General features: G+C 47.1%; 1 protein-coding gene across 1 annotated transcript in view; it reads right to left on the bottom strand.

Annotated features, from left to right (window-relative positions):
* Positions 1-24,100, bottom strand: part of SLC5A1 (solute carrier family 5 (sodium/glucose cotransporter), member 1) — a 36,081-nt gene that overhangs the window by 7,023 nt on the left and 4,958 nt on the right. The window contains exons 2-9 of the mRNA XM_005869786.2: positions 16,286-16,390; positions 15,619-15,678; positions 14,241-14,345; positions 5,495-5,600; positions 3,997-4,077; positions 2,572-2,792; positions 2,184-2,319; positions 1,326-1,433 (exon numbers count right to left, since the gene is read on the bottom strand). Coding sequence (XP_005869848.2) covers positions 1,326-1,433; positions 2,184-2,319; positions 2,572-2,792; positions 3,997-4,077; positions 5,495-5,600; positions 14,241-14,345; positions 15,619-15,678; positions 16,286-16,390 — 922 coding nt within the window. The remainder of the gene's footprint in view (positions 1-1,325; positions 1,434-2,183; positions 2,320-2,571; positions 2,793-3,996; positions 4,078-5,494; positions 5,601-14,240; positions 14,346-15,618; positions 15,679-16,285; positions 16,391-24,100) is intronic.

Raw genomic sequence — 24,100 nt, 5'->3', positions numbered from 1 at the left:
TGTGTTTCCATCTGAGCGGACTTTTATAAGATCTCTAATTCAAAAGATCCATGATATAGCAGAAATACTTAAACTAGGATTTGCCCTAGCCAGTTAGGCTCAGTGGATAGAGGGTTGACCTGTGGACCAAAGGGTCTCAGGTTCGATTCCAATCAAGGGCACATACCTTGGTTGTAGGCTCCTTCCCAGCCCGGGCCCTGGTCAGGGCTTATGCAGGAGGCAACCAATCGATGTGTTTCTCTCACATCGATGTTTCTGTCTTTCCCTCTCTCTTCCACTCTCACTAAAAATCAATGGGGAAATATCCTCTGGCAAGGATTAACAAAAAAATTAAAAAGTAAAATAAAAGAGCCATGTGATTCTTACTAATTGCAACCTTAATTAATAAGCAGCCCAGCTAAGTGGAATAGTTAACTATTACTCCCATGTTTATAGAATTTGAATCCAAATGGTTTGCACAAGGTGATGCATCCAGTGTTGTTGTTTTTTTAAGACCATCTCAAATTCCTCAATTCCAGCCTTGAGCAGAATTATACAAGCCAGACACTGAGTTGCTGTGTGGCTTGGAAAAGTCACTTTCCTTCTGCGGGCCTCAGTTTCCCCAACTGCAGAATGAAGAGGTTTGATGAGATGATCTCTACATTTTCTTTCAGTGATAAAATTGTGTAGAGGTTTCTTCTAAATTTTCCTGGCCAATACCTTTGAATTTTGGATCTCCTGAGACCCCCTAACCTAACTAAATCTGCATCTCTTGAGCCAGAATTAGATTTTTCTTCCTTATGCAATATGAAAAGTAACCCCACCGATCTACCCCAAAACTCTAACCAAAGTGGACTCTATGTTCTCAATCTTCTAGGAGAACACATTCTCTATAGTGAGAAGTTGTATCCCATCCATCAACTGCCTCAAACGTCCTCATTCTAGAGCTAAAACCACTCCTTGCCTTTCTCTCCATGTTTTTCATTCATTCTCCAGGTAAAACTCCACTTAGTTCAAGCCGCCATGTCAAAGTCTGTGGGAGGACTTCGAAAGACCTTCCAGATGAACATGGAAAAGCCGTGTTTTTCCCTAACACATTTTCAGATCATCTCCTTTCCGAGCCTGACTGACTACAGACCAGTGCCAGGTCTGAGAGCCAACCTAGTCCTATGTCTGCTTGCCACAAGGTAAGACCTGCTCAAAAACTGAGGACACCTGGAATGAGGCTTCCCCAACTGACCTCCAGGCATGGAAATGGCCTTGCCCAGAAGGCCCACAGAATCCACGAGAAGCCCGAGCCCAATCAGCCTCCCAAGAAAGACCCCGCCAGTGGGGACGAATCTCACCGTTGGGCATGAGCTCCACCACCATGGTCGGGTAGGCGATGTTGGTACAGCCAACCTTGGTGCCGCAATATTTCTCACATTCCGAGGGGAGGGCGCAGGCAATTTTATCTGGAGAGAGATGAAGAGCCGTGTCAGCGAGCAGACATCAGGGAAATACGTTCAAGATTCACTTTCTTTCTTAAAAATATGTTTTCGCTGATTTCAGAGAACGGTAGAAAGAGGGAGAGAGAGAGAGAGAGAGAGAGAGATAAAAACATCAATGATGAGAGAGGATCACTGATCAGCTGCCTTCTGCACACCCCACACTGGGGATCGAGCCTGCAACCTGGGCCTGTGCCCTGACCAGGAATTGAACCGTGACCTCCTGGTTCAGAGAATTTGCAAAAGCCAGGGAAGGCAATTCTGTGGCTTCTGTGACCTCAAGTTGCTGCAAAAGCCAGGGAAGGCAATTCTGTGGCTTCTGTGACGTCAAGTTGCTCACTGTGAGCAGTGGTTCTCAACCTTCCTAATGCCACGATCCTTTAATACAGTTCCTTATGTTGTGGTGACCCCCAACCATAAAATCATTTTCGTTGCTACTTCATAACTGTAATTTTGCTACTGTTATGAATCGTCATGTAAATATCTGATATGCAGGATGTATTTTCATTGTTCGCGACCCACAGGTTGAGAACCGCTGGGGGAGATCAATAATACTTGGCAATGCGCATGGCAAGAAAAGAAAGAGGAGGAAGAGGAGAAGGAGGAGGAGGGGCAGGAGGAGGAGGAACGGAAGGAGCAGGGAGCGACAGGGCTTTTGAAGTGGCTCAGAGCCAGGAATGGGGGAGAGTGGCCACTGAGTCCAGCAGAAGGCATCACCTGTGTACAGGATGCGGCTGATCATTCCTGGCATCACCATGAGGAACATGGGCAGCAGCTTCAGGTACCCACACATCACGCAGCCCGCCTTCACGTGGGACATGTTTTTGGCTGACAGGCAGCGCTGCACAATGACCTGGCAGGAAAGGCCGGGTGAGGTGCTGGTCCTGACGCCTCTGGCCACCCCAGCTCCCCTCCCCCACATCCTGGGTGCTTGGCCTGGCACTCCCATGTTACCAAGGCTCAGTGACCCCCAGACCGCGTGAGCCCTGCCCTACCTTTCCCAACCGTTCGAGCCACAGACAGACAGACAGACAGACAGACAGACAGGAGTTCCTGCAGCACCCCGAGGGAGACCTTGTCCCCCCTGCACATCCAGTGCGGGTACCTGATCCGTGCACCAGTACCACAGGGCGAGGATGGACAGCCCAAAGATGAGCCCTGGCCACGGCAGGTCTCCCTTGAGGGGGTCTCGGAAGATGTGGAAGGAGTCGTTCCTGGGCGTGTAGCATTCCTTATTGATGGTGATGTTTCCGTCAGAAACTTTGGTCGGAATGGCGTTCATGTACTTTTCCATGAAGGCCTCATACCCTCCCACTTCATTAAAGGCTGAAAAACATCAGTCATAAAAATCAGCATCGCGAAACTCTCCACTCTTCACGGCAGTTTCCCCTGTGGATGCCCGAGACACCGAGAGGTCCTGCCCCACAGCCAGAGCCCTCCGTGTGGCCTCGGGCAAGTCACTCTCTGGCCTCGGCTTCGTCATCCTTACCCCTGCCCAGCCTCCTCGGGGACTACTCTGAGGCTCCAAAGCAATGACCCGTGAAAGGACTCCAACCCTAAGCATCGTTACAAAGGAAAGCTACTTGACTTATTAGAAGAAAGACCTTGGTTTGGAACCAGGTTCAAAAACTCTGTTTTCCCCTCCCCCTCTACTGTCAGCAGTGGCCTTTGGGATCCCAGACACAGACCTAGAGACACAGACTAGGCCCTGACACCCCTGGTCCCAGCCACGTGCAGGGATGAGCAGAGCATGGGTGAGGAGCCTGGAGCCCGGCCCCCTGGTGACTGTGTCCTTGAAGAAGGCATTCCAGTCCCTGCCCTGCTGACAGCCTCCTCTGCTCCCCCCGCCCAACCCCCCGGGGGCACCGCTGGGGAAACCCAATGGAAGCTCTTGGAAGATAGAAGGCAGATCAGAGGCTTCACAGGACACCCCGAGAACCTGGGCCCCTTCAGAATACAATGCATTTTCTATCCTCCCATATCAACTGCCTCTAGAGCGAGGGTGTCTAGCCTTGCCTTTAGGGTTCCACAGACAGATGACAGTTTACAACATTAGGGGGGAGAGGGGCCAATAGAGAGTGTCTGAGCTTTAAAACTGTTGTCAAATAAGGACATAAGCAAGCAAATAATCACTCACTATCATCGATTCATAAAAGAAAGGACATATGACACCAAAATGTAGATAAGATATAACCTGAGATTTAAGACACATTTGAATATATTTAATATTTAGTCTTATCCTTTCTTTTTTCTACCCAGTTTCTCTGTGGAGAGGAGACTACATCATCATAGACTCACAGTGGGGACCACTGGCTCCGAGTGTCTAGAGGGGGTAGCAGGGAATACAGGTGTTGTCTGGGGCCAGGCCCACCCTGGGACCTCCAGGGCTGAGGAAGGTGCCCCCTGCACACCCACAGTGATGGCCGCTCTGGGCTGGACCACTCCCTGGAAAGGCAGGCAGAGACCCTGGACTTGATTTTCTCTCCCTGGGCCTCTACCTCAGCCTCCCCGCCTCCGCAGCCCCACTTACCAAACCCGGTCAGGATGAAAGACCCCACGAGCATGATGGCCGTCTGCAAGGTGTCCGTGTAAATCACAGCCGCCAGGCCCCCTACGCGGACAAGGAGACAATGTATCTGACATCACGCAGGAGAGCAACCAGGTAGCTTACCTCCTGACCCACTGCTGCCCCTCTCGCTCTGCACACCGTGTGAACACACCCCTCAAGTCGCCCGCCTCCCCTTCCTTCCTCCTGTTGTCCTGTGACAACAGTCTGCCACCCAGCATGATCCAACATCTCCACTCGTCACAGCAATGCTGGGAAGACCTTGAGGAAAGGAGAAATGTTTCTCCTTCTTGGAGGAGGAAGAGCTCGATGTGATCCTTTTAAGCTAGGAGATGGCTCCTCTGTAGTAAGAAAAAGCATCTGGCCCAGCCGGTGTGGCTCAGCGGTTGAACATCGACCTAAGAACCAGGAGGTCATGGTTCGATTCCCAGTCAGGGCACATGCCCGGGTTGCGGGCTCGATCCCTAGTGTGGGGCGTGCAGGAGGCAGCTGGTCAATGATTCTCTCTTATCATTGATGTTTCTATCTCCCTCTCCTTCTCCCTTCCTCTCTGAAATCAATAAAAATATATTTTTAGAAAAAAAGAAAGAAAAAGCATCTGCCACAAATGAAGGCAGGAAGAGCAAAGAGCTGACATCTCTACAAAATGTCTGGGGACATTACCAAATGGACACATTTAAAGGGCTACTTGTATGTTGACTCTATTCTCAGACCCTCTAAGTACTTCTTGTCCCCAAAGCTCATATGAAGCTCCAGCTGAGCAGCAAATTCCGTCACTGAGCCTGGCCCCTGGACTGGGCAGAGCAACACCTCCTCAGAGGTGCCCCCAGTTGCTACTCATGTCATCAGCTTCTCCTGTCACCTCTTGAGTCTTCCTCTAAAATCTCTTTGTATGTGTTACTCCCTTCTTTCTTCCTCACAGTGCCTCCCAGTCCTGGTCACATCAATTCCAAGACCTCTGTTTGGCTTCTAAGGCCCCTGCCCTGTGACCTCATTTGAATTATCAGGCCCTATCATACCCCCCCCCACACACACACACACACACCTACGTCCCATTGACCACCCTCCTCCAACTAAATGCATCTGCTCTCACCCTGCCTCTGCCCTGCGTCATGCCCATTCCTGCCTCCATTCCTTGCTCTCACCTGTCCCTGCATCTGGCACTCCCTCCCCGACTCTCCCAACTTAGCCAAGTTCTCTCTTCACAACCTGCAAGGGCAAGCCCTGCCCCGCCTCCTGGAAGAAGCTGTCTTGACTATTCCAGCCAACCTTGGAGTTTTCTGAGGGGAACCCATATAACTTGTCAGGGTCTGTGATTCCCAAATCATTGTACAAGCTAGTCCCCCATCCTCGATCTGTTTCCTGGGTGTATCTCTTTTCCTCGAGAGAAAACACTCGCTTTCCTCCTTCCCAAGTGCCTAACTCTGGACTGGGCTTGAGTCGAGTCATTTGAATAACTCACCTGTGATGGTGTAAATGCCAGTGATTGCCAATAAGAGAAAGATGGCCAGGTACAGATCCAGGCCCAAGGCCAAGTTGATGAAGATGGCCCCAGAGAAGATGTCTGCCTGGAAGGAGAGGAGAGGTGCGTTAGGGGTGAGAGAGACCAGCTGGCTGCAGGGCCAGGAGGTGAACTTGAAGGAGCCAGCAGAAGCTGTCTTCTGGGGAATGTCGATGCCAATGATTTCTAGGGTCTAGTATTGACCCACACTCATTTGCCCTTTGGCTGAAATACCACAATCAAAGGTTCGTCTTTTTAACCCCAGTTAAGAATATGAAAACAAGTACTGCACAATTCCATGTCTATCTAAAAGAGCCAAATTCATAAAATCAAAGACTGGAATGGTGGGTACCAGGTGCTGGGGGAGGGGAATGGGGAGTTACTCATCAGTCAGCATAGAGTCTCAGTTACGTAAGATGAACAAGCTCTCGGCGTCTGCTGCACAACATTGTACTTAGAAGCCGACAACGGTGAATGGTACACTCAAAACCTGTGACGGGGACAGGTCACATGGCTGAGTGTTCCTCTCACAATGAAATAAAAATAAAAGGATACGAACACCCGAGAGTCCTGCTCTCTCCCTAAGCTTTCCACAAGCTTTATTTAAGCTCATAATAGATATTCTAGGAGGAGAAAAGGATGCTATGGTCAAAGAGGCCTGTGAAATGCCAGATTAAACAACGTTAAGGCAGTTTCTTTACCACACAACTCCTCTGAGCCTTTAATATACAGCGTGTACTGTGAATCCGGGAGGGAAGCATAGTAAAGGACCTCTTTACCACACAACTCCTCTGAGCCTTTAATATACAGTGTGTGCTGTGAACCCCGGGAGGGGAGCATAGTAAAGGACCCTCCACAAAGATATTTAACTGTGGAACTCTGTTTGCCAAGGAACAATTATTTTTTTATATTTTTTATTTCTTTCAGAGAGGAATGATGAGAGAGAATCATTGATCAGCTGCCTCCGGCACACCTCACACTGGAGGATGGAGCCCACAATCCAGGCCTGTGCCCTGACCAGGAATCGAACCATGACCTCCTGATTCATAGGTCAACGCTCAACCACTGAGCCACGCAGGCCAGGCCAAGGAACCACTATCGATACCTTGGGGTTCCTCCCCACGAACCTGTGGACTGCTGCTCTAAGCGATTATCCACTGTTTACACCTTTGTGTGCAAAGGTTTTTCAGATCTAGTCCCAAAAGCAAGTTGGTGTGCTGGAGAGTCCCATGGGAGGGAAACCCCAGCCCCACCCTGGAGCGGAGAGACATTTGAGCAACATCATGACTGTATCTCTCCAGCCCAGATGGAGTCCATCTTGACCCTAACACAACCAGAACCTCGCCAAGAACCTCTTGCATGGCAGGCTTGGTGCGAGGTGGTTTCATCTAGATTCGCTCATATAACTGGAAGGAGAATTGTTCCCTTTGCACCCCTAAATTCACCAGTTCTTGACACAGTTCTTGTTCTCCTCCCTGCTTCATTTAGCCACATATAGAATCTTCTACCTGGCTGGACAGTGCAGTTGCTAATTTAAACCAACAGAGAGCGCTGGAGTCACCCAAACGGAATTTTCATGGCAGCTCCAAAATACCACCAGGTGAATCTTTTCCTCTCTCTAGGTAGGAAAGACACTAGACTGCCCCTAGATGCAATGGACGAGATGTTTAATTGCATGAGATCTAATGCATTTCAGGGCATGTAAACGGCCACCCGTTCAGAGCCCTGGGAAATGGGTGCTCTATTCTTATCTTCCCCTCTCTGCCTCCTTCCAGCTCCTCAGGACCCTCCAGTGACTTGGGTCCCCACCAATCAAATCTCCTGTTCCCTGCCTCTGCGTCATCTCCAACTCCAAGCCTATGTGTGAATACATGACCTCCTCCCCCAAGAGGACCCTATGCCTTGGGTCCCCTACAAATTCTCTAGCCCCAGGGGACCTAATGTCATTGTATTTCCTGGTGGAGGAGAAGAGGCAGAAGCAGGAGGTAGGGAGAATCATGGTGACTTAGAAAGAGAACTCCCCATCACCATCACCACCAACAACAACCTCAGGGCTGCTGGTGAAAGGGCCTGGAATTTAACCCCAGCGCTGCCACTCTAGGCCTGACTGACTGGATAAAACATTGTGCCTCTCCGTGTCAGAGGTTGAGCATCGACCTATGAACCAGGAGGTCAGGATTCGATTCCCAGTCAGGGCACATGCCCAGGTTCAGGCTGGCTCCCCATTGTGGGGCTTGCAGAAGGCAGCTGATCCATGATTCTCTCTCATCGTTGATACTTCTCTCTCTCTCTCTCTATCTCTCTCCTAGTCTCTCTCTCTCTCTCTCTCTCTCTCTATCTCTCTCCTGGTTTCTTCCTCTCTGAAATCAATAAAAATATATTTTAAAAAAATAAACAAATAAACCCTCAGTGGCCGGAAGTGGGGAAGTCCCGCCATTGAGGAAGATATTTCTTTCCCGGGTCCTAGACCTGGTCCACCCTGCCCTCTGCAGCAGCCGAGGAAGAAGGCTCCCCAGCTGCCCCTTAGCCGTGCTACGGGTGAAATGGGCACCGACTCTCCACACTGGGCCACTTGAAACTGTGATGAGTAATCCCAAGGCCCCTCCCGGCCCTCCCATAGCTCCGTATCTTCTCGTAGTTACTCCCACTGAAGGGCTCCATTCACTGATTTCAGTGGAATGCTGCTAAGTATGATTCAGTAGATTAGCTAATGAGCATAGTGAGCAAAAAATGTATATATTCCAAGATTACTGCTGCCATTTAAAACACCCTTGATTGGTTTATTTTCCAGAGTAGTTAATTTGTCATGCTTTATGACAACTCATCATAGGAGACTGTGATAGCCTCATTAATATTTGCCTGGCTGTTATTAGTCACAAATAAGTAGCACACAACTCCTAAGATAAGCTATAAACAAAATCTATAAACACTTATGAGAAGTGCTGGGCTAATAGAAACCTTGGTTTTTATAATACGTGCTCTACTTCCAGCGAACAGGGCACATAACGAATCCTCAGGAAAACTCCCTCATAAATAGGAAAAAAACCTAAGACAAATTCTCCCTCCCATGAGTTACTCCTAACTTCAGGGAGGAATGCCTCCTGCCCTTAGACCCCGAACGCCACCAGGAGCGCCTGGGGGACCACAGCCGCGCCCACATTAGCCTGGGTGCTCTGACATTAGTCTTTGAATCCTGGGTGCCCCCACTGGGTATCGTGCTTCGTAGGGTATTTTTTCCCTCATATCCGGGTGACTTTACACTTTACCAAGAGCGTTTAGACACACGCATTGTTTGGATCCCCAAAATAAGGTGATGGAACAGGTAAACAGCTCCGCTTTTCAGATGAGAGAAACAAAGTCAGTGACTTGCTCATGGGCTAAAATCCAGACTGCCTGTCACCAAGTCCAGTGACCTTCCAACAACAACTTTGAAAGATGAGGGTCCTTCTTTCTGGGATATTTTCTGCAGAGGGCAAGGTCTTTTTTAATCCAAAAAAATTTTTTTAAGTAAAATAACTTATGTATATGGTTTAAAAATAAACAACCCAGAAAGTTCGACATTGAAAAGTAAAAGTGGACCCACTCCCATGACTTGGCCCAGAGGTGACCATTATTGAGAGCATTTTGTCCCCCAGAGAATTTTTTAAATTTCCTTTTCCATTTCCTGGAAGAGAAAACCGAGTCTCAGAGAAGTTTGTCCCAAATCACAGCTGGTGTGAGACAAAGCCAGGATTGAATCTTGGGTGTCCCTGGTCCCAGAGTCTGTGTTCTCCGCACCGTCCTGCTCTGTCTTGGATGGCATGGAGGCAGAGGATGACAGGATGGGATAGGCCATCTAGTCCCCTGTTCCCCTCTTGACCTATTTCCTTTCTTCTTAAAAGGTAGACACTGTCTTGAACTTGGTATGCATTCTTCTGGTCTATGATTTTATATTTTTCTACATATATGTATATCCCTAGATCCATAAAGAATACATTGTGTTTTAAAATTCCTGCTCCCCCAACTTTTAAAACTGTAAAAAGAAAAGTAACGATGGTATTTAAGGAAATCTGGGTGGAAGCACCCATCATTCAGTAGATTGGCCCTCAATAAAGAGCAGCGATCGTCCGTCCTGTGCATTATTCAAGGGAATGCTGGGGATGGGAAGGAGGTGGAGCAGGTAGGACACAGGGCAAGGCCTCCACGAAGGAGCCCCAGAAATCACCCAGAGCGGGAACATCCTTCACGAAGCCCTATTCAAAAGCAGAATTCTGGAAAAGCTGACTGCTAGGGAATGGGCTCCATCAGGACCTGAGCCGAGGGAGGCTGCCCCTCAGCTACCTGGGGGCCCCCATGTCCTGGGAGGTTTAATCAGTAACCTGAGCAACAGGTGAGTTGGTCGGGAAGGCAGGGAGTGAGGCTGGCTACTCCGTGTCTTTATATGACTACCCCTCTACTCGCTGGGAGGGCAAAAAGTGCCCTTTCCATAGCAACTGTAGTCAACAGACTTTCACCCGCCTGAACTGTGGACTTGGAGAAGTCGTGCTTCTGAGAAGGGGAGTCCAAGTGCCCTGCTCTACGTGTTCATTAAACAGGTGACAGCTCACAGGCTGAGCCGAGGAACTGTTCCCTACCAACTGCCCCCAAGTTCAGGGTGACCTCCCCGCCCTCCCCGCTTACATTTCTTTTCCTCCTCTCACATTGCTGCCCGTCTCCCCTCAGGAAGGCTGGTTTCTCTACCCCCGCCCCATCAGTACTTCCCAGGGCAGTGTCTCTAATGGAATAGGACTGTAACTGAAAACTAACCCCGAAGGAGGGAAGGAAAAAGTGGAGGAGGTGGAATCATCACTTTGGCAGGGAAAGCACAGGGCTACCAGTCAGGGGCGTAGCAGTTTGAAGTAGGAAGCTAGGCAGGGAGGGCGCAGTAATCTTGGGCATCAGTCCCAACTCCAAGACAAAGTCCTATGGGCCAGGTTTTCAATGAGTTGTGTGAAAAACATGTGCAAGACCATTCCGTGGGGAAATTATAGTCTCGTTAAAAAAAATGGTGCTGGTAGAACTGGATATCCACATGCAAAAGAGTAAAGTTGGACCCCTACCTCACATCATACACAAAAATTAACTCTGATCTATTTTTCTCTCTCCTTGTTTATTTCTCTCTCTCTCTCTCTCTCTCTCTCTCTCTATCTCTCTCCTGGTTTCTTCCTCTCTGAAATCAATAAAAATATATTTTAAAAAAATAAACAAATAAACCCTCAGTGGCCGGAAGTGGGGAAGTCCCGCCATTGAGGAAGATATTTCTTTCCCGGGTCCTAGACCTGGTCCACCCTGCCCTCTGCAGCAGCCGAGGAAGAAGGCTCCCCAGCTGCCCCTTAGCCGTGCTACGGGTGAAATGGGCACCGACTCTCCACACTGGGCCACTTGAAACTGTGATGAGTAATCCCAAGGCCCCTCCCGGCCCTCCCATAGCTCCGTATCTTCTCGTAGTTACTCCCACTGAAGGGCTCCATTCACTGATTTCAGTGGAATGCTGCTAAGTATGATTCAGTAGATTAGCTAATGAGCATAGTGAGCAAAAAATGTATATATTCCAAGATTACTGCTGCCATTTAAAACACCCTTGATTGGTTTATTTTCCAGAGTAGTTAATTTGTCATGCTTTATGACAACACATCATAGCCTCATTAATATTTGTGATAGCCTCATTAATATTTGCCTGGCTGTTATTAGTCACAAATAAGTAGCACACAACTCCCAAGATTAGCTATAAACAAAATCTATAAACACTTATGAGAAGTGCTGGGCTAACAGAGACCTTGGTTTTTATAATACATACTCTACTTCCAGCGAACAGGGCACATAACGAATCCTCAGGAAAACTCCCTCATAAATAGGAAAAAAACCTAAGACAAATTCTCCCTCCCATGAGTTACTCCTAACTTCAGGGAGGAATGCCTCCTGCCCTTAGACCCCGAACGCCACCAGGAGCGCCTGGGGGACCACAGCCGCGCCCACATTAGCCTGGGTGCTCTGACATTAGTCTTTGAATCTCCTGGGTGCCCACTGGGTATCGTGCTTCGTAGGGTATTTTTTCCCTCATATCCGGGTGACTTTACACTTTACCAAGAGCGTTTAGACACACGCATTGTTTGGATCCCCAAAATAAGGTGATGGAACAGGTAAACAGCTCCGCTTTTCAGATGAGAGAAACAAAGTCAGTGACTTGCTCATGGGCTAAAATCCAGACTGCCTGTCACCAAGTCCAGTGACCTTCCAACAACAACTTTGAAAGATGAGGGTCCTTCTTTCTGGGATATTTTCTGCAGAGGGCAAGGTCTTTTTTAATCCAAAAAAATTTTTAAGTAAAATAACTTATGTATATGGTTTAAAAATAAACAACCCAGAAAGTTCGACATTGAAAAGTAAAAGTGGACCCGCTTCCATGACTTGGACCAGGGGTGACCATTATTGAGAGCATTTAGTTCCCCAGAGAATTTTTTTAATTTCATTTTCCATTTCCTGGAAGAGAAAACGGGGTCTCAGAGAAGTTTGTCCAAAATCACAGCTGGTGTGAGGCAAAGCCAGGATCGAATCTTGGGTGTCCCTGGTCCCAGAGTCTGTGTTCTCCGCACCGTCCTGCTCTGTCTTGGATGGCATGGAGGCAGAGGATGACAGGATGGGATAGGCCATCTAGTCCCATCTTCCCCTCTTGACCTATTTCCTTTCTTCTTAAAAGGTAGACACTGTCTTGAGCTTGGTATGCATTCTTCTGGTCTATGATTTTATATTTTTCTACATATATGTATATCCCTAGATCCATAAAGAATACATTGTGTTTTAAAATTCCTGCTCCCCCAACTTTTAAAACTGTAAAAAGAAAAGTAACGACGGTATTTAAGGAAATCTGGGTGGAAGCACCCATCATTCAGTAGATTGGCCCTCAATAAAGAGCAGCGATCGTCCGTCCTGTGCATTATTCAAGGGAATGCTGGGGATGGGAAGGAGGTGGAGCAGGTAGGACACAGGGCAAGGCCTCCACGAAGGAGCCCCAGAAATCACCCAGAGCGGGAACATCCTTCACGAAGCCCTATTCAAAAGCAGAATTCCGGAAAAGCTGACTGCTAGGGAATGGGTTCCATCAGGACCTGAGCCAAGGGAGGCTGCCCCTCAGCTACCTGGGGGCCCCCATGTCCTGGGAGGTTTAATCAGTAACCTGAGCAACAGGTGAGTTGGTCGGGAAGGCAGGGAGTGAGGCTGGCTACTCCGTGTCTTTATATGACTACCCCTCTACTCACTGGGAGGGCAAAAAGTGCCCTTTCCATAGCAACTGTAGTCAACAGACTTTCACCCGCCTGAACTGTGGACTTGGAGAAGTCGTGCTTCTGAGAAGGGGAGTCCAAGTGCCCTGCTCTACGTGTTCATTAAACAGGTGACAGCTCACAGGCTGAGCCGAGGAACTGTTCCCTACCAACTGCCCCCAAGTTCAGGGTGACCTCCCCGCCCTCCCCGCTTACATTTCTTTTCCTCCTCTCACATTGCTGCCCGTCTCCCCTCAGGAAGGCTGGTTTCTCTACCCCCGCCCCATCAGTACTTCCCAGGGCAGTGTCTCTAATGGAATAGGACTGTAACTGAAAACTAACCCCGAAGGAGGGAAGGAAAAAGTGGAGGAGGTGGAATCATCACTTTGGCAGGGAAAGCACAGGGCTACCAGTCAGGGGCGTAGCAGTTTGAAGTAGGAAGCTAGGCAGGGAGGGCGCAGTAATCTTGGGCATCAGTCCCAACTCCAAGACAAAGTCCTATGGGCCAGGTTTTCAATGAGTTGTGTGAAAAACATGTGCAAGACCATTCCGTGGGGAAATTATAGTCTCGTTAAAAAAAATGGTGCTGGTAGAACTGGATATCCACATGCAAAAGAGTAAAGTTGGACCCCTACCTCACATCATACACAAAAATTAACTCAAAATGGATCAAAGACCTAAATGGAAGAGCTAAGACTATAAAACTCTAAGGAGCTCACATAGGAGTCAATCTTCATGACCTCGGCTCTGTCAATGGATTTTTTTGGTGTCACACAATCAGTGAATTCGGTGACGACTTAAGCATGAGCAACAAAAGTAAAAGTAGATAAAATGAACCCCGTCAAGATTTAAAACTTTTGTGCCTCAAAGGACACTATCAAGAAAGTGAAAAGGCAACCTACAGAACAGGAGAAAATATTTGCAAATCATACATCTGAATGGGGTCTACTATCCAGAATATATAAAAACTCTTTCAACTCAACAGCAAAAAAAAAAAAAGACAACCTGTGAAGAAAAGGGAATCCCTTGTGCACTGTTGGCGAGAATGCAGATTGGTACAGCCACTGTGGAACACAGTATGGAAGTTCATCAAAAATTAAAAATAGAACTGCCTGATGACCCATGGATTCCACTTCTGGGTATCTATTCAAAGAAATCCAAAACTCTGAACTTCAGCGGTTTCCTGAGTCTTTTGCTTTGTTTTGTTTTGCCAACCAAAGATGTTGATTTTCACACTTTTGAGGAAGGAAAAGTGAAGTGAAGAAGGAATACATGTCTTGCTCCAGTGGGTCGGCCCAGAACGCTGTCCAGTTCTTAAATACACCCCCATGGCCAGCCAACCCCTGAGGAGTCTCAGCTCTGGAAATCGGGGCCTGCAGCTCCAGGTTGGCAGGGAGACGGGCTAAATGATAGGGAGGCAGTGGACTCACCGAGATCTTGGTGAAAATGTAGAGCAACAGGGACAGGACGGAGAGGTAGATCTGGATTCGTTTGCCTCCAAATCGCTTCCTCAGGTACTCTGGCATCGTCACCACCTGCACGGGATGTCAGGGAGGTCACGGCCAGCCAGAGTGACCAGAAGGCCCAGAGCAAGCAGAACAGTGGCAGCCACAATGGTGTCAGAGGTGTGATCTAGGCTTAACCCTTGTTGGTCAGAGAAGTTTGTGATGTGGCCGGGCAGCTGTCCTCCAGCCCTTTGCTCATTTCAATCCCACCTGCCTTACTGCAGAGGTAACTGTATTATCCCAGGACATAGAAGGTGCCCGATAAACACATAACCAAGGAGGCAGATCTGTGCGCTGGAGGAGGTGGGGGTTGTTAGATAGGTATTCCTATACAAAGCACCTACTGTGAACAAGACACCATTTAGAGACCTTTTCAGTGCACCAAACAAGGTGGCCAGGCTGGGTGTGTGCTTCGCCCTGCTCTGCACACAGGCCTTGCCAAGGGTTGTGGTTGCGGGCCTGCTCAGCTCTTCTCCAAGTTCCTTTCTGCAAATGCCAACCACACTCTGTCTTGGTCCCTCAACCCTGAGCCTGCTGTCTCCTGGGATCACACAGCTGTCACGGACAGCCTGCAGAAGTTGCACTGTCTGCCCCGTGTTTCTTCCATATCGCTTTCAATGGACTTACACGTAGTAGGTGCTCATTATATCTCACTGAAGAGATGACACTAAAGCTGCCTGAGGTAAAATGGCAGCGCTTTCTTCGAGAGTCGGGGCATGCACTTGATAGCTGAGTGCCAGTTGCACGCTCAGCAAATGAACCTGCGGGCGGACGTGAATGAAGGGGAAGTGTAATCCTTTGCTCATGCTGCTTCCCTTCCGGGGGCAGAGGCACACACCACAGATCATGAGCAAAGGCAGGGCAGTGCCTTGTAAATACACACCCGGCCTGAGAGGACGGGATGCTGCAGAGGGCTCTGCCTAGAGTGAGGCTGCTGAGGAAGGCTTCCTACAGGCACGCGGCATGGCTCAGTGGATCTAATTAGTGTCCCTACCGAGGCACAGGCTTTCTCTGCCGTTTATCCTGTAAAGTCTCCTCTGTCTTCTAGGAGGACTGAGCTCGTGTGTGTGTGTGTGTGTGTGTGTGCGCGCGCGCGCGTGTGCGCACACGCGTGTGTATTTATGTGTATTGGGTGTTTACGTGTGTGTTTATGTGTGTAAATGTGTGTGTTTGTGTTTATGCCTGTGTTTATGTGTGTGTGTATTTGTGTGTGTTTATATGTGTGTATGTGTGTGTGTGTTTGTGTGTGTATGTGTGTATTTGTGTGTGTGTGTATGTGTACATGCACGCAGTAGATACTTACCCCAGCCTTGATGTAAATAGGGACAAATATCCAGCCCAGCACAACCACAAAAATCAGGGCCTAAAACCAAAAAAGAAATGGAGTCAGATCCCGCCGCCTGGGGGCCCCCAGCCACTGCAGAGCAATCCCCCAGCGGTTTCTCTTTGGGTTCTGAGGACAACTCCCTGTGTGGCCATCGGAGCTGGTGGGTTCTTTGCTGCCTGACTGGCCCAAGGGAATGGTAGTTGAGCAACAGTGAAGGGGACCCCTGGTGACTGCCCAGTGACATCGCAACTCCTTTTTCCTCTTCCCTGGTTTCCAGGGAGAAAAATACCATTTAGAGACCTTTTAAAAATAATAATAATAATAATAATAATAACAATAATGGGGATCTGGTGATAAGCATTTCCAAACCTACAATATGGCTGAAAGGGTAGAGGAGTGCTTGGTTTTTTATGAGAAGAAAGAACCACTGTTGCCTTCATATCAGTGGTTTTCTCATGCTACTCTGGTGGAAGGGGAGCAGGACCCTGGGCCCTGAAGGGCTGCTCCTTCATCTGCACCACAGGGTGACGGGGAGAGGTTCCCTAACACCTACAGCATCTACCTCTGAGCATAGGTTCAACCGGCTGACTGACTGCTAGAGCTCCTTCCGGCGCCAGGACACGGAGTCTCTGATGTTACTCACATTCCATTCAAAGCCCCCGGTGGCAATGCCTGCAGCTGCTCCCGTCCCGGCCAGCCCCACAAAGTGGCCACTTCCGATGTTACTGGCGAAGAGAGAAGCTCCAATCTGGAAACACAAAGATAAAGGAGGGTGAGGACGCCATGCCCCATCGGGACACTCAGGGATGAGCCAAGGAGAGAAGAGACGTGCCAGCCAAGAGGAGGACAGGAAAGAGCAGAGAGGGGCCAGGAACTTAACTGTGCTGGAGGTGACTGTGGGGACTTGGGTAATAATAGTGAAGATGAAAAGGAAAGGATTAGAGGAAGTACTGGTAGGCTGTATCCCCAAATCAGAACGTCTGTGAGTCCTTTGTGAGCCCAATGCACAATAGTGAAGAAGACCTGGGAAGCCCCACAGCCCATCAGGCCTTGCCCTGGAAGTCAGCCACTCTGAGATCAGAGGGAAAGCAAAGACCCCTGAGCGGGAAGGTCATCATGGTGGAGAAGCAGGACCAAGGTCAGAGTGGCTGGAGTGTGGTGGGCAAGGAGCAGGGTGGTGTGAGATGAGGCTGGAAAGCTAGGTGGGGATACATCCCATAGGTCTTAGCAAGCCAGGATAGCAAGTGTAGATTTTATTCCAAGTGTGATGGTTTTCAAGCAGGGCAGAGACAGGATCTAATTTGCTTTTTATTTATTTTTTTAAATATATTTTTATTGATTTCAGAGAGGAAGGGAGAGGGAGAGAGAGATAGAAACATCAATGATGAGAGAGAATCATTGATCGGCTGCCTCCTGCACGCCCCCTACTAGGGATCGAGCCCGCAACCTGGGCACATGCCCTTGACCGGAATCGAAACTGGGACCATTCAGTCCGCAGGCCAACCCTCTATCCACGGACCCAAACCAAGTAGGGCTAATTTTCTTTTGAAAGATTGCTCTCAAGCCTGTGGAAAGTGTAGTGTTGGGGACAAGGGAGAAAAGAGAAATCATGCAGGAGGCTATTGTTACCTCTGGGTGAGAGAGTGGCAGCAGGAGAGACGAAGACAATCGCAGAGATTAGGGTCTGCTTTAGAAACAAAGTTGAGGGGCCTTGCTGATGGGTCAACTGTGGGAAGTGATGGAAAGAGTCATTAAGGGTCACTCCTAGATTCAGGATTTGAGTAACTGGGCGGACACCATTAAGAAGGGGAAACTGTGTACTTTGGTTAGTGCCACTGAAGAGTTTTAATCTTTGGTCATCTGTACTTTACAGTGTGTTGTACAACGTAGGCATGCTTGCCTTTGCTAAAAGAATAGGACTGGCTAAAATTTGCACAAGAAATAAATTACTATTGCCTCTGCCTGTAAGTGGAATTCTCAGGGTGTGAAAGTTCTATTGGCCCAGACTGCATCTTGTCCTCCTTGTAACACAAACATTAAAATGTTTTGTATGTTCAGAGAAAAAGAAGAAACAGGGAGAGGAGGAGGGGGAAGAGGAGGAGGGAAGGGAGAAAAAGGAGGAGGAGGAAGAAGAGAAGAAGAAGGAGAGACTGGGAGGAAAGCAGGCTATTTAGAGATCCACCTTTTTCTCCTCAAAGCTTCATGGGGATAACAGTCCACTTTAATCAAAGTTCCTTCAGGCCTGCAGCCTGCCTGTCCTGCCCCATTATCTCTTCATTTATCACTTGATGAATTATTAAGCCTAATGTACTATTAAGTGCATAATTACCAGTAATGATTAACTGCATAGATTAACCTTAAGTTCAAGAATCCTCTCCAACATCCCCCAAAGGGGTGCACTGGACTCTAAGCAGTTATAGGCTTCCTTGAGGTACCTTCTCACACCTGATGGAATGGGGGCCGGGAGAGCTTTGGGGGTACCCGATGAATTGGGTACCCCAAAACTCATTTCATTTCCATCAGGGGTGCTGTTGTCCTCCCAGTTGCTCTCCTTGGCCTCTTCCTGGACTCCCTCCCTTTGCCCATGCCCTGCACTCAATCATTTACCAAAGCCTGACTCTGACCTCACAATGTCATGGGAATCTAGCACTTTTTCTATCGCCCTTGCTGGCTGTCATTATCTCTCAACAGTGTCATGGCAACAGGTTCTAGATGATCACCAGTCACCCACACCCACACTCCCACACATGGCCAGTTACCTCCCCAAAGCACAACTCTGATCACGTCTCTTCCCTATTCGGAGACCCTCCCCAGACCCCCAAATGGACCTGCCAAGCAGGCTTCTTGGCAACTCCAAGTTTAAAGACATAGTCCCTAGGAATTCAGCAAGGTTTCAGTGGAAGTCCCCTCCCTGACATGGTAGCATGAGCTTATAAATTAGAGTTTGAATGCTTTCTTGACCTCTTACTATCTGGGTGATCCTAACAACTATGAGCTTCAATCTTCTCTCATGACAGGGTTGTACAGGAGCCAAATAAAGTCATGAATCAGTCATGACTGACACTCAGCTGGCCCTCTATCAGTTCCGTCCTCCCCTCCAAGGGGACAATCACTTCACCTTCAAAGGCCATTTACAAGAACTGCAATGAACACTATTTTGGTCTGAATTATGCTCCCCCAAGATGGATATGTTGAAGCCCTAATCCCCAATGTGACTCTATTTGGATATAGGGTCTTTAGGAGGGCAGTTAAGGTTACATTAGGTTATAAGGGTGGGTCTCTAATCTCATAGGATAGGTCGATGCGCACACAGAAAAGAGGCCAGGTGAGTCCCGAGAGAGAAGGCAGGCATCTACAAGCCAGAAAGAGACGTGTCACCAGAAACCCACCCTAACAACACCTTGATCATGGATTAATAACCTCCAAATTGTGAAAAAAAAATACATTTCTGTTGTTTAGGCCACCCAGTCTGTGATGTTTTGTTATGGCAGCGCATGCAAGCTAATACAGATAGACACCATGGCTTTATCATCTCTCTCCCACGCCAGGTCTGCACACTGCCCTCCCTCTGACGGGAGCTCATTAACAATGCTTTCATCACCCTGATTTCCCAAAACACTCTCCGAGCCCACGTTCGTGCCCACCCGTGAATCGTGCCCCAACCAGGGAGTCACCCAGTGGCGTGTTCTTCTCTGTAATCTCCTCCCACATTCCTTCTGAACACAGGATTGCAGATTGGATCTAAAATTTGCCCAGCTTGACCTTGCTTCTGACTAACTTCTCTGCCAGCCTTTCTCATCCCCTGTGGGGCTCAGGCATTGCAAGCATTCAGGTGGTTTTGCCGTCACTGTGCAAGATGAGCCGAGTCTCACCAAACCCAACAGGGTTGTTTGATAGCGTGGTAACTGGCGGATAACGTGATGTCACATCGCAAAAGGGGAAAAGACTGCGTTTGTCTTTGACTTTAGGGAATTCACAATCACATTTTACTGCCTCCATTTCCTATCAGGACACAATTTTTTAAAACCTTTAACAAGAAAGGGCAACAATGCCAGAGCTGTGTCAGAGTCACTCACACAGCCTGAGACCTGGGAATAAATCATGCAGGGAAGTTACCTATTTCTTTGCAGGGGGAGAGGTTTATAGAAAAAGACATGAAAATGTCATTGAATGCTAATTAAAATTTTGTTTTGTGCGACAGGAAACAGAAAATAGACATCTTAGCCCAGGCATCTTATGTTAGAATTATCTTGGAAATGATTAAGGTCAACCTTTCATTTTCAAGTGAAAACAAAGCAATAGCCCAGAGGAAGAAAGTAATTCAAGTTTACACATTAATTTTATTTTTACTTCCATACCCTCAGGAAAGTAACAGCATGTGTACACTCAACCACTAGCCCAGGAGTCAAGAATTGCCTACCTCACGTTGGCTGACCTTGGCCTGAAATTCCCAGGAGGCCCCAGGGCCAGCACACGGTGTGGACAGCTTCAGTCCACAATAAAGCACCACCCCACCACCTCTACAAGCGACACACTCAAGAGGCAGACTCAGCAGGCACCAAAGCCCCGCTGAAGTAAGTCCTGCTCCATGGTGATCCTCCATGGTGGGCGCAACCAGTCCTTGTAGTCACTCAGCCTTGGGAGTAAATCCCATTGATGTACCAACAGCAATCAAGGCTTAACTATAACAGGAGGGTGTACCCAGCTCACACGGCGTGGGGGGAGGGGAAGGGGAGAGGGACCACCTGGATTGCCCAGCTCAGGGAACAGGGCGACTGTTCCACTGGACCCTACAGGACACCTACTATATAAGGCCACTCTCGCAAGGCCAGGAGACATAGCAGCTCTACCTAATATATAGAAACAAATACAGGGAGGCTGCCAAAATGAGGAAACCAAGAAATGTGTCCCAAATGAAAGAACAGAACAAAACTCCAGAAAAAGAACTCAACACAATGGAGACAAGCAATCTACTAGATGCAGAGTTCGAAACACTGGTTATAAAGATGCTCAATGAATTTAGGAGAAGAGTAGATTAACTTATTGAGAAGTTCAACAAAAAAGATAGGAAACTTAAAAACAGAAAGAACTCAACACAATGGAGACAAGCAATCTACTAGATGGCAGAGTTCAAAACACTGGTTATAACGATACTCAATGAATTTAGGAGAAGAGTAGATGAACTTAGTGGGAAGTTCAACAAAAAGATAGGAAACAGAAAAACAGAGCTAGAAAGCCCTGGCCAGTGTGACTCAATTGGTTGGAGCATGGCCCGTACACCAGAAGGTCACAAGTTCGATTCCCAGTCAGGGCACATACCCAGGTTTGGGTTCAATCCCTAGTTGGGGCATGTGCGGGAGGCAACCAATTGATATTCACTTTCACATCAATGTTTCTCTCTCTCTCCATACCTCTCTCTCTAAAATCAATAAAAACATGTCCTCTGGTAAAGATTAAAAAGACAGAACTAGAAAACATTAAAAAGAAGCGGTCAAAAATGAATACATTAACTGAAATATTCAAAGTGATGAAAAGCAAGGACCGGGCACATACCCAGGTTGTGGGTTCAATCCCTAGTCAGGGCACATTCAGGAGGCAAACAATTGATGTTCACTCTCACATCAATGTTTCTCTCTCTCTCTCTCCATTCCTCTCTCTCTAAAATCAATAAAACGTGTCCTCTGGTAAAGATTTAAAAAACAGAACTAGAAAACATTAAAAATAAGTGGTCAGAAATGAATATATTAACTGAAATATTCAAAGTGATGAAAATCAAGGACCTACAACCATGATTACTCTACCCAGCAAAGCTTCATTTAGAATTGAAAGACATATAAAGAGTTTTCCCATACAAGAAAAAGTTCAACCAAACCAGTAATACATGAAACGTTGAAGGGTCTTCTTGAAGAAGAAAAAGATTACAAATATTAATAATAAAATGGCAATAAATACATTTCTATCAACAACTGAATCTAAAAAACAAAATAAATGAACAAACAGAACAGACGCAGACTCATAGATACAGAGAACATTTTGACAATTGCCAGATGGGCAGGAAGTTGGGGGAATGGGTGGAAAAGGTGACGGTATTAAGAAGTACAAATTGATAGTTACAGGATAGTCATGGGGATGTAAAGTACAGCATAAGGAATATAGTCAATAATACTGTAATAACTATGTATGATATCAAATGGTGCAAGATTTATCGGATGACCACTTAGTAAGCTGTATAATGTCTAATCACTGGATTGTACACCTGAAACTAATGTAATATTTTATGTCAACTGTAACTGAAAAATAAAAAATTATTCACAGTAAAAAATAATAATAATTGCCTCCGTCAATGAACAACATCTGTGTGTGTCTTCTTAGCATCAGAGGCTGCCAATGGATTTGATAAGAGCGCCCTGTATCACACTTGAAAACACAAGTAATGGTGTGGACCCCCTCTTTGTCCCAAATGAAAGAACAGAACAAAACTCCAGAAAAAGAACTCAACACAATGGAGACAAGCAATCTACTAGATGCAGAGTTCGAAACACTGGTTATAAAGATGCTCAATGAATTTAGGAGAAGAGTAGATTAACTTATTGAGAAGTTCAACAAAAAAGATAGGAAACTTAAAAACAGAACTAGAAAGCCCTGGCCAGTGTGACTCAATTGGTTGGAGCATGGCCCGTACACCAGAAGGTCACAAGTTCGATTCCCAGTCAGGGCACATACCCAGGTTGTGGGTTCAATCCCTAGTCAGGGCACATTCAGGAGGCAAACAATTGATGTTCACTCTCACATCAATGTTTCTCTCTCTCTCTCTCCATTCCTCTCTCTCTAAAATCAATAAAACGTGTCCTCTGGTAAAGATTTAAAAAACAGAACTAGAAAACATTAAAAATAAGTGGTCAGAAATGAATATATTAACTGAAATATTCAAAGTGATGAAAATCAAGGACCTACAACCATGATTACTCTACCCAGCAAAGCTTCATTTAGAATTGAAAGACATATAAAGAGTTTTCCCATACAAGAAAAAGCTCAAGGAGTTCATCACCACCAAACCAGTAATACATGAAATGTTAAAGGGTCTTCTTGAAGAAGAAAAAGATTACAAATATGAATAATAAAAGGGCAATAAATACATTTCTATCAACAACTGAATCTAAAAAACAAAATAAATGAACAAACAGAACAGACGCAGACTCATAGATACAGAGAACATTTTGACAATTGCCAGATGGGCAGGAAGTTGGGGGAATGGGTGGAAAAGGTGACGGTATTAAGAAGTACAAATTGATAGTTACAGGATAGTCATGGGGATGTAAAGTACAGCATAAGGAATATAGTCAATAATACTGTAATAACTATGTATGATATCAAATGGTGCAAGATTTATCGGATGACCACTTAGTAAGCTGTATAATGTCTAATCACTGGATTGTACACCTGAAACTAATGTAATATTTTATGTCAACTGTAACTGAAAAATAAAAAATTATTCACAGTAAAAAATAATAATTGCCTCCGTCAATGAACAACATCTGTGTGTGTCTCCTTAGCATCAGAGGCTGCCAATTTGATAGAGCGCCCTGTATCACACTTGAAAACACAAGTAATGGTGTGGACCCCCTCTTCCTCCCTTCTGACCTGGTTCTCATCTTGATTCTACCAGAGCAAATCATGTGACCGTGAACCAATCACTCTACTGCCTTGTGCCTCTGTTTCCTCCACTGAAAACCCAGGACGAGAATCCTTCTTAACCGACCTCAAACGGATATTCCCAGGCTGAAATGAACTGATAAAATGAGAAATTTTTAAGAAACTTTTGCCCCACATATGTATGTGATGCTGAAGAAATATTATTCATGATGCTTTGACACAGCCCCTGTTTTCATGGAGCGCCCTGGATTTCCTGAAGGGGTCAGAATGGTCATTTTCTCTTGGAGGGAGCAAGACCTTCACAGTTCTAATGGCAAATGGACTCTGCTAATTTCAAGAAACTGCTTTCTTTGTTCGTGGACCATGTAATAGCCAGAATGGCCAGAGCTCTAGAGATGGTTTCTGTTCCCAGCTTCTGCCTTCCCTTTTAAGAAAGGGAAAGAGGGTGGCTAACTCTAACAGAGCCTCCTGTAAGCCGAGTGTGGGGCCAGGCACTTCCTTCACGTTATCTTATTTCAGTCGCACAACAGCCTGCGAGGTAGGTATTATTCTCGTCTTAATTTTACAAGTGAGGAAGCTGGGGACCAGAGCAATGGCATGATTTCCACAAGGTCTTACAGGCCAACGTGACCAACAGCCAAGGGACAGAATGGGAGGCCAAAGGACCATGTTGACCATGTTCATCCTTCCCCAGGCATTCTCCTCCGGACTTCCACGAAGGGCACAGTAGAGTGAGACGCTCTAACGCTCTCACTGTAAACTCAGGAGCAGCACATGCCTGCCTGCATGTCTGCCATGTCCGCCA

Source organism: Myotis brandtii, unplaced genomic scaffold, assembly GCF_000412655.1.
Source record: "Myotis brandtii unplaced genomic scaffold, ASM41265v1 scaffold303, whole genome shotgun sequence".
In the NCBI taxonomy this organism is placed as follows: Eukaryota; Metazoa; Chordata; class Mammalia; order Chiroptera; family Vespertilionidae; genus Myotis; species Myotis brandtii.
This window is presented reverse-complemented; position numbering and strand designations above follow the sequence as displayed.